General features: G+C 46.3%; 1 protein-coding gene across 1 annotated transcript; it reads left to right on the top strand.

The window, feature by feature from the left end:
- The first annotated feature begins 304 nt into the window (after nt 1–304).
- On the top strand, nt 305–10,240 carry LOC144326228 (zinc finger protein RFP-like). Its single transcript, XM_077922689.1, has 7 exons — nt 305–768; nt 1,253–1,348; nt 1,638–1,868; nt 2,203–2,225; nt 3,490–3,611; nt 4,246–4,278; nt 8,464–10,240. The coding sequence occupies exons 1-7, from the start codon at nt 340–342 to the stop codon at nt 8,970–8,972; spliced, it is 1,443 nt and encodes a 480-aa protein (XP_077778815.1). The 5' UTR covers nt 305–339; the 3' UTR covers nt 8,973–10,240.
- The last annotated feature ends 516 nt before the right edge of the window (nt 10,241–10,756 follow it).

The raw sequence follows: 10,756 nt of genomic DNA, 5'->3' as shown, positions 1-10,756 counted from the left end.
GGCAGTTCATTCATCAGCTTGCAAAGTAGTCTGAGGCTGACATGCTGATAGTTAAACGACAACAACAGCAATAAACTCCACCTGCTCTCGCAGGGAAATGGTTCCTTAAAAGAGCAGCCACCAAGAATGAGCATTCCATTTAAAATAAAACATTTAAAATACAATATATAAAACTATATATTTCCACCATATCAAAGCGGCTCGGAGCTCCACCCAACTCCAAGGCAGCAGAGATCCTGAGTGATCGCATTTGAATTTCCTGGAAAGGAAACACGCCCATTTGCTGACAGAAAGGAGAGAAAACGAAACCAACTCTTTCTTCCTGTCGAGGCAGCAGCCATGGCTGCTTCTGAGGGTCCCGTCCGGGATCTCTGCGAGGAAGCCACTTGCCCCATCTGCCTGGAGTATTTCAGGGATCCAGTGATCATTCATGAATGCGGGCACAACTTCTGCCGATCCTGCCTGGTCCAGTGCTGGGAGAAATCCGAGGGAGAGGCTTCCTGCCCTCAGTGTAGGGAAACAGTGGAGCAAAGCAGCATAACGAGAAACCAGCAGCTGGCAAATTTTGTGGAAATAATTAAGAAATTCAGCCATCTGGGGGGGAAAGAGGAGGGAGAAGGAAAAGGAAGGGTCTGCGAGAAGCACCAGGAGCCCCTGAAGCTCTTCTGCAAGGAGGACCAAAGCCCCATCTGTGTGGTGTGTGACAGATCCAAGGAGCACAAAAGCCACGAGGTGGTTCCTCTGGAGGAGGCGTCCCAGGAGTACAAGGTGGGAAAAGGCAGTGGGTCTTTCTTGGGGGTGGAAGAGCTGCAGACAAGAGGGGCTATTAATAATAATAATTGTAATGTATTCTCTCCACTTGCAGCCCCAAAGAAATTCTTGTGCAGCCTGATAAAACTAAACTTCTGAAACTTTATACAATAAACATTTCTTTTTCTTTTTGAGGGATTAAAGTGCGCCAACTGAATTCAGGCTGCAGTAACTCCCCTGGGAGGAAAGATTACAACATCTAGGGTTAATTAAATAAAAAGGAGGGGGCACATTTTGGAGGTGTGTTGAGTGTGGGGGACAAGTAGCAAAACTCGCATGTTTCTCAGCTCTGATATAGGGCAGGTCCATTTCTGCCTGATCTGGGATGAAAAAGGGGAACCTCTGCAAAAGACCCAGGGATGTGGGGCAGGGAGCAAACATACGATTCAGCTTGCCTGTTAATGTGTAACGCAGCCCAACTTGAATTTTCTTTTCTTTTCAGGATCAAATCAACAGCTGCCTAGACAATGTGAGGAAGGAGAGAGAGAAAATTCTAGTATTTAAAGCAGACACAGAAAAGGAAAGCCAAGACCTCCTTGTAAGCATCATTGTTACTGCTTGAAGATGAAAAATGCTATACAGTGGTTACATACGCTTCAGGTTACATACGCTACATACATAGCCGTTACATCCGCTAACCCAGAAATAGTACTTTCGGTTAAGAACTTTGCTTCAGGATAAGAACAGAAATCGTGTTCTGGCGGTGCGGCGGCAGCAGGAGGCCCCATTAGATAAAGTGGTGATTCAGGTTAAGAACAGTTTCAGGTGAAGAACCGACCTCCAGAACGAATTAAGTACTTTTCCTTTTTCTGTTTTTTCTGGTGCAGAAACAAACAGGTGCAGAGAGGGAAAAGATGGTGGCTGAGTTCAGGCGACTGCACCAGTTTCTGGAAGAACAAGAGAAACGTATTCTGGCCCAGATGGCGGAAGTGGAGAAGGAGATTGCAGCCCAAAGGGAGGAGCACCTGGCCAGACTCTCCAGGGAACTCTCCTCTCTTGACAGCCTCATCCGGGAGATGGAGGAGAAGCTTCAGGAACCAGCGAGTGAACTCCTGCAGGTGAGGCCTCATCCTGATGTGAGAGGGTGGAGTGTGATGCTTCAGACTACAGGCATTTTTTAGTCACATAAAAATGTTGCTGGAAGGAAAACAGTACATGAAGGGTGAAAGGCATCAGTCCTGGGGTTGCAGAAGGGGCCCTGCTAGATCAAACCACAGGCCCCTTCATTCTAGCATTGTGTTTTTGCATTGGCCATCCAGAGGTCTCTGAGAAGCCTAAAAAACAGCAGTGCTCTCCAAACCTGTGATCCCCAGCAGTTGCCACTCAGCTGCTTAGTATTTATAACTGACTGCAGAAATGGCTCCACTGATATCTTTCTTTCTTTCCTTCCAGGATATTGGAAGCTTCTTGCGGAGGTAAGTGATGGAAAAACCCCTGCCTTATTCTGATGCTATTGGTCTCATCAAGAATCATAGCAATGAAGCCATTCCTCCTTCCCCTCCATTACATACGTCTCCCTTTTCCCTGATGGATTTCCGTTGCAATAGATACAGAAAAGGGAGACATTCCAAAGGGGCTTCACTATAACTTACCCTTAAATATCCCGTGTATTTCTGGCTTCTGCAGGTTCTTCCTCAGACATAAGAAGGTGAGAAAGGGCCCTGCTGGATCAGGCCAGTGGCCCATCTAGTCCAGCATCCTCTTTTCACAGTGCTTAACCAGAAGCCTGTGGGAAACCCGTGATCAGGATCCGGGCCCCAGAGGACACTCCCCTCCTGTGGTTCAGAGGCACCACTGCCTTTGACTCAGCCATCGTGAAGAGCAGCCGCTGAGAGCCTTGTCCCCAAAACAACTTCATATTTTGAAAATCTTCATGCTGAGAAAATACAGCTTTAATTTCTAATAGTTGTCTATGCTTTTGAATTCTGGTGCTGGAGGAGACTCTTGAGAGTCCCATGGACTGCAAGAAGATCAAACCTCTCCATTCTGAAGGAAATCAGCCCGGAGTGCTCACTGGAAGGACAGATCGTGAAGCTGAGGCTCCAATACTTTGGCCACCTCATGAGAAGAGGAGACTCCCTGGAAAAGACCCTGATGTTGGGAAAGATGGAGGGCACAAGGAGAAGGGGACGACAGAGGACGAGATGGTTGGACAGTGTTCTCGAAGCTACCAGCATGAGTTTGACCAAGCTGCGGGAGGCAGTGGAAGACAGGAGTGCCTGGCGTGGTCTGGTCCACGGGGCCACAAAGAGTCGGACACGACTAAACGACTAAACAACAACAACTTTAAATGTAACCACTGGGCTACAAAATATTAATAATTTTAATCATTTGGAATGCTTCACTAAAATTGGTGTAGTCCTAAAATCTCTGCAGAAGGACCCATTATTGTTCACTTTTCTTCAAAAAAAGGATATGCATATATCAGCTTCTTTACCTTCAATCTCATCTTCATATATTTTGTGCCATGTATTATGGAAGCAGGTGTGTGTCAGGTTTTTTTCAGCTTGTTAGGTGGTCTCTAGATCCACACGTCATCCAGATGCTCCTTTTTGACATAGAACTCTGCTCCCAAGTGTTAATGATATATCCATGATGCCTTTATCATCAGGATGAGCCTTGTCAGAAAGCTCCTTGCGTTGGAAGGACGGTGGCTTGACTTTGTTCTTTTCCTCCCAGGTCTCAGGAGAAGGAGAACTTAGAGGATCCTCCTGTGGCTTTTCCTCCTGCCCTGAAGTGGAGGATCTGGGACTTCTGTGATATAAATCCCTTCCTGGAGGGAGTCATGAAGAAATTTAGAGGTAGTAAAGAAGAGCTGAAAATATTTTATACTGGATATTTGAAATTGTTCATGAAAGGCTCCAAGACATTAGCAGTGCCAGGAAAATGACAGGGGTGACCTGGGGGGATTATGCACAATCCCCAGGAATGTAACCCTGGAAAAAGTTGTACTTGAATTCTCCCCATCTCTCAGCCAGGCTTTGGGTGCTTTCACACATCTCACTTTTCGGGCATTTCGCCTGTTTCTTTGGCCCTGAGATTGATGTAAGGGGGGCAGAAGTAGAGAGGAGGGCTGTCACAGAGCCAGCCAAGAGCAGAGGGGTTGAGGCCTCCCATCCTGGAACACGGGTGTCTGGACCTTGTTGTTGATGGGGAGATCTTCTGGGGGTCCTGCTCCTCCTCCCAAGATTTGGGCAGGTCTGAACCTTGACATCACCCCTGCCCTGCTTCTGCAGGGATAGCCAGTATGGAGAGCTTCAGATAGTTTTAACTACAACTCCCATAATCTCCAGCCAGCGTGGCCAGTGGTTAGGGATGATGGGACTTGTAGTCCACAACACCTGGCTATTATCTCATGAGCTCATATTGTTCTTGCAAGGTTTGTTGTCTGAATGATGTTGTGGTGCTAATTCTCTGTTCTCTTTTCTCTCCCAGACACTGCGGAAAATGGACTGCAGCTGCGACAAGGTACATTTCCGGGTCAAGCAGAGGCACAAATTCGGGAGAGATGGGATCCGCTTCTCAAAAGACCAGGCCACTGCAGCTCTTCCATCCATGCCTTATTTCCCCTTATTTCCCAGAGGCCTCTGTTCCGTGAGAGCAGCATGCTGGGCTAGAGGGGCTCTTGGCCTGATCCTGCAGACTCTTAGGAAGCCCCAGCCCAGGATGGCTGGCTTTTCTGTGCCAAATCTCCATAAGACACAGGGGTGGTTTGAAGCCAAAGGCTCCCGGCACATGAGGGGGAAATATCCCTTTGATCCATACCAGATCCCCACCCCTTTTATGTAAGAGTAAGGTGTAAGAGTGGGAAATGCATGAACAGAAATAGCTCAGAAAATGGCTGCAACAACCTTTGGGGGCGAGAAATTAAACGGGTTCTGGTGTCAGTGGAGGGAGCTGGGGGCTGCCTGAGTGTGAACTCCAGGGGTCCAGCGTCCCTGCAAGATGGGGGTCTTGTATTGGAGGGGAGATATGGCTTCTCTGCTTAAACTAGAGAAACCTGAATAAACTTAAAAGAGCAGGGCAGAATTGCACCACAGACCAGGGGAAAAGGCGCAGTGGGAAGACAGAAGTCCAGTCCGGCCTGATCCTGGACACCACAAAAAGGGGAATAATAAGAGCTGGGGAAGGGGCAGCCGATGGCAGCATAAAGGAAACTCTTACTTGGCATATTTATCTTGGGATTGCAATAATAAACGCATTAACACTATAGGAAAAGAAAGTAATTCATATCAACGATGTAATAGTTGTCAAGTTAAAAGATAGAACTACAGTCATACCTCAGGTTACAGCCGCTTCAGGTTGCATTTTTTCTGGTTGCGGACCGCCGAAACCCGGAAGTACCGGAACGGGTTACTTCCGGGTTTTGGCGGTCACGCATGCGCAGAAGCACTAAATCACGCTTTGCACATGCACAGAAGCACCGAATCGCAACCTGTGCAGACGCGGGTTGCGAACACTGTGAGTTGCGAACGTGCATCCTGCATGGATCACGTTCGCAACCCGAGCGTCCACTGTATTCATTTTCTGCTTGACTCTAACCAAACCACAAGAGATAATCAAGTTTGTCCTTGGCTGGCTGCTCATAGTTTGCCTGGGGGAAACAGACCATAGGCCCACACTGCAGAACGTGGAAGGGAGTCCCTCAGAAGGTGGTGGACTCTCCTTCCTTGGAGGTTTTTAAGCAGAGTTGGGTGGCCCCTTGTGGTGGATGCTTTAATTGGGATCCCTGCATTGCAGGGGGTTGGACTAGATGACCCTTGGGTCCCTTCCTGTTAAAACTTTGAAGCCGGTGAACCTTTGAAGTGCTTTCGCCTGTTGCACAGCTTAGCAGAGTATAGCAGAGTACTGCAGCGATTGTTGAGCAACTCTTGAAATTGCCCAGGCAGGACGACTATCAGGAACAAAAACTGATCACTAGTGAATTGATTCTTGTTGTTTTATTATTTACAGCAGCAAACATACAAGTCTATTTACAAGTTACTACTTCTTCACTCTCAGCAACTCCTCAACACTAACCACACCACACTAACACTCACTCAGACCAGTGTTATAGGTCATGCCTATATAAGGGACCTCAGCCAATCACTGGGTTGTTGCTGGGTCTCCCTACTGCTAGGCAGATTCCTTTCACGCTGTGGAGATTGTAATTGCTAACTTGCGAGGACTTCCGGGTTAGCGCGATCGGCTAATGGCGGATTCCCTCCGAGCTCCGGAGGGAATCTGCTCGACAGGGGCTGGGTCTTGCCGTGCCGGCGACACGGGGACCCTTAAAAACCATGGGCGCGGATGCCCGTGGACATGGAGACTCGGCGGGCACCGTTAGTGCCCTCCTGACCTGCGAAGGAGCCTTTTTAAAGGCTACGGAATGGGTGACGGGGAGCGGCGTGGTGCTGTGAGTCGTCTGCTTCCCCTGCCGAGCGAAGCCGCATGCCATTGGTCGGAGAGCGCTGACTTCTTCCTTCTTAAAATTTGGACTTAAAATCAAGAACAACAACCCATGAGTAACGTGGAAATTGGATTAAAATTAATTTCTTTGTGGATTTGGCACAAGCGGGGGAGGTGCAAAGAGGAAGTCCGCCCCCCCCATTGTAAACAGCTTAAAGCAAGGACTTGCCAACTAAGGTTGCGAGAGGAGCTGTCTTTTTTTTCCTGATTGGATAAAAGCTATTAATTCCACGGATTTAAAAGTTTAAGTTAGTGTGCTGGAGGACAAGAGTGTATTTGTTGAGACTAAGTGCCACTCTTCTCGAGACCGGGAGTAACCCGCAAAAAGAGCCTGCTGAGGGATACAGAAGACTTTGACAGCTGTCAAATTAGCTGTCAAGGTAGGAAAAAACTGAAAGTTTTGGCTTTGGCCGGTTATATCGTTACAAAGTATTGAAAGTAAACAAAGATTGATACAAATAAATTTGACTTTGGGATCGGAAGTGAAAGGAATACTAAATAACCAGAATCCCTCTAGAGGGGATTCACGGACATTACAATGGAAATAGGTCGGGAAATTCGAGCAGATCTGAAAGAGCTTGTCTTTCTCATGGGAAAGCTGCGAAAGATGTATGAGCAAGGCCATGTTTTGTCTACAAGTCCTACAAAACCAAAGTCAACAGAAAATATACCTTCTGAGTTGGAAAAGGACTTGATCTTCAAAACATAAGTAACTGGACAGGAAAAAAACCCAAAGATTGAAGAGGAAGAAAAGACACATGTTGAGGAGGAGGAGCAGAAAGGAGAGGTGGCCGAAATGCCACAGAAAGTAAACGAGAGCCGGAAGCTTGTCAAGATGACTTCACGTTTGATCAAGGCAGAAGCTGGAATCTTTGGGATACATAGATTTAAGAAACAGAGCTTGAGTTCCACCATCAAACAAGCAGGCCTTGCTGGAAAGATTATGGACATAAGTGAGAAAGTACCTCTTCAAGTTTGGGTGTTAACCATAAGGGACGTTCAAAGAAGCCGGCTGAAAGGGACTGAGAGAGAAATGAGAGCCTCGGACGTAAGATCACCAGGCTAAAAAGGTGGACTAATGGACTATGGTTTAGGACTGAAACCGGGGAGAGAAGGGTGGGGTTTGGAAGTCCAAAAGGGGCCTGATCTTTTTTTATGCTGTGTTAAAATTTCATGTCGTTTATCATTATAAGAATGGGGAATTCGTGGAAGGGAAACAGGTCAACCTTAGAAAAAGTTCTCTTTTTCTTCTTTTTTCTTTGTTATACATGATTAAGATATACAACCTAAAAGTTGTTTTATAAATAGAATTGAATATGAATAAGGAACTAAGGGTTAAAATTTACTATTAAAAATATATTAAATAAATAAGGTTAAGGCATTAGGGATAAAAACTTGTTGAACAAATAATTGGATTTGGAATACAAGAAGGGGAGGTGAGGGGAAGTCGTGAAAAGAAGTTATTGTAAATGAGATCTTGAAGGTGTGTATTTTTTCTTTTTCTTTTTCTGTTTTGTTTTGTGTACCTTTTGAAACTTTAATAAATATTATTGGGGGGGGGATGTAATTGCTAACTTGCAAAGCTGCATGCAAACCATGGGTTCCAACACTTCCAACTCTACGATTCTGTGATGCGCTGTCAAGTATCCCAAGAAGGACATGTCACACAGGGGGGTCAGTCAGGGAAGGCTAACCACTTTCTAGCTTTTTATAAACTACCTGGAAGGATGGGCTATAACATTACATTAAATACGTGACTGAAATCGGAATGGTGGTTACAAAGAGGGTGAAAACACCTACCAGATTTACCTGGCATGTCAAGCATGGTCTGTCATGTGATGTGAGGTAGAATATTAAGATGTGAATTAGGGAGTCCCTGCTATGACGCCCTTCTACCATGAACTCTGGGGTGGGGGTGGTCTTCCACAAGCCACTATCTTTCAACCTCAGTCCTCCCATCTGAAAAATGGGCATAGTAAGATTGACTTAACTTGCAGGGAAGTTGCAAGGCTTCTATGTAGATCATTTGTGTTAAGTGCTTAGAACCCTTGAAAGAACTGAAAGTGAACTTCATGAACAACCCTGTCTCGAATGCAGAGCCATGGAGTCCCTGTTCATTTTTGAGGGAATTACATTTCTGTCTAAAGAAAAGTCAGCTCTCCAGTTGACGTCATTTCTCTTCTCTTTCCTCCTCTGCCCCCACAGAAAAAGTAACTTTGGATCCAGACACAGCAAATCCCTGGCTCATCCTGTCTGAGGATCGAAAGAGTGTGAGAGATGGAGAAGTGCGTCAAGACCTGCCAGACAACCCTGAGAGATTTGACACACATGGCTGTGTACTGGGATGTGAGGGTTTCACAGCAGGCAGACATTTCTGGGAGGTCATTGTGGGAAGAGAGGAGGGGTGGGGGGTGGGGGTTGCGAGAAAGTCTGTGAAGAGGAAGGGCAAGTTCTATTTTGGTCCTACAGAAGGGATCTGGGGTTTGGGGAAGTGGGACAAATTGAACTTGTTCTGCTACCCCCATGAGGACTTTGTTCCAAGTGAGGAGCCCAAGAGGATCCGAGTGACCCTGAACTGTGAAGGGGGACAGGTGTGTTTTTTCGATGCTGATACAGCAGACCTTCTCCGGTCATACTCAGCAGCCTCCTTCTCAGGAGAGACACTCCAGCCCTTCTTTTCAGTGAACAAGAAAGAGAACCTGAGAATCTATTGACTGAGGCTGCAGACAGACAAGTGCATATTCATGGCCATTATGACCTATTCAGTCTCATCTCCAGGACTGAGCTGACAGGCACTTAAGGAGAAACCATATTTCTGGAACTGTGATTGGCCATCCCTTGTGTCAATCATGATGCAGCTCTCCCTTCTCAGGCCAGCTTTTTTATTATTATTATTAAAGATTTTGTTGATTTACAAAAGTGTGTGCAATGGCTCTCTCAGGCCAGCTTTGTAAATGACACTGATTGAATGGGCCCCCTGTCAGTCCCCAAACTTGCCTGTTCTCTCTCCCTTGGGAATCGGCTACTTCTGTTGGTGCACAAGGTGCAAGAAAATAATTTAGGAAACAACAGCAACCCTAATCACATTCCTGTTTCGGTGAAGTTCTCTCTCCAGCTTCCAACTCTGACTTAAGATTTCTAGAGAATCATCATCTTTTCTGAATAAAGTCAGAATTATGTACAGGCATCACTTAAAACCTTCCTCAGCCTCAGTCCTGCTCTCAGATTCCCTTTTTCCTCCCCCAAGATCTCCACTGCCCAGGGAGATGGAAGTTCCAAAATCCCCTTTATTTGCTACTACTCAGGGAAGCCTATTCAGCAAAATCTCCATATCCCAAGAGACCTGTTTGCTAGTTGAGCAGTTGGCCCAAAACTCACTGGCAACTTTCTTCCGTGATCTCAGCCTGGAGCCCTTTGTCAAAACACAAAATAATAAATAGAAAGAGGGTGAGAGACCGGGAAAAACTGTTGAAAGGGACTGTGTGAGATCTCACAAGAGTCTCCACAGCGCAGAAAGCATTTAGGGGGAGGGGCCTTTGGCAATGGTGGAAAGGGTTTCTAAGTCCCCCTTGCTCACTGACCTCTAGAAAGGTCAAGATCTCTGGCTTCAAGCAAGTGGGATGGTTGCTTGGGGGGCGTTTTCGTGGGTCTTCCTGACTTACACTATATTGCCTTTGCATGCTGACCCCAGAGACGTAACCCCTCTGCAGGTTTTGGGCCTCAGTGTAACAAAATCCCCTCTGACAGTGAAGAGCCTCTGTCAGAAGTTCTGAGGAGAAAACATTGGCAATCTTGAGAATTTTGGGGTATATGTGTGTGGTAAATTTCCATGTATAAAATCATTTTCACCAAGGTGGTATGTAATGAAGAGTCAGATACTTACCTGTATTTTTAGAGATCTCCTCCTCTTATGCTTTTGTATATGGGGATATGTTTCATGCGCTAACATGTTTGATTCTATTAAAGATTGTACTTCTTGTTGCTCCTGTGTTGTTTGGAACTCAACAATGTAACATCCATTCCCCATGATACTTCCTCCAGGGATTTTAGGAGGGTAATATCCTGCTTTATCCTCAGAGGAACCCTGTGACGTAGAAGAGGCTGAGCTGAGAGACTTAGAAAAAGGAGACGCATTAAAGTTTATGGTCAAAAGGGATTTGAACCCGGACCTTGTCATCCTAAGTCCAACACACTGTGCACTCGGAATCTGAAATCTTAACAAAGGTCCCTTCAGAGATGTGCTTGAAAGCCCTCCCTGCAAAGCTCCTCTCTATGTTGTAGCTCCTCTTCAGACCTTCCTGTGTCAACCCTGAATGTCTGCAGGAGGAATCAATCCAGTTTGAGTGAGGGGCAGATTTCAGGGGCTTCCCTTCATAAGCTCGTATTTTGCACCTGGGTCCGTTTCTGGATCTCAGCATTCTGATTAAAAACGAAATCAAATCCCCCAAGTCCTAGAAGGCTCAAGCTTGGGGCTCTCTGCCACCCATAACCTGAGCAT

The sequence above is a fragment of the Podarcis muralis genome, chromosome 2, assembly GCF_964188315.1.
Source record: "Podarcis muralis chromosome 2, rPodMur119.hap1.1, whole genome shotgun sequence".
Lineage (NCBI taxonomy): Eukaryota > Metazoa > Chordata > Lepidosauria > Squamata > Lacertidae > Podarcis > Podarcis muralis.
The sequence above is the reverse complement of the archived record's forward strand: the minus strand, read 5'-3'. Positions and strand labels throughout refer to the sequence as shown.

Excerpts from the sequence above, each read along its gene's own strand:
- LOC144326228 (XM_077922689.1), top strand. The coding sequence starts at position 340 with ATGGCTGCTTCTGAGGGTCCCGTCCGGGATCTCTGCGAGGAAGCCACT. Across the intron at positions 769-1,252 it reads AGGCGTCCCAGGAGTACAAG|GATCAAATCAACAGCTGCCT; the intron begins GTGGGAAAAGGC and ends TTTTCTTTTCAG. Across the intron at positions 4,279-8,463 it reads TGGACTGCAGCTGCGACAAG|AAAAAGTAACTTTGGATCCA; the intron begins GTACATTTCCGG and ends CTGCCCCCACAG.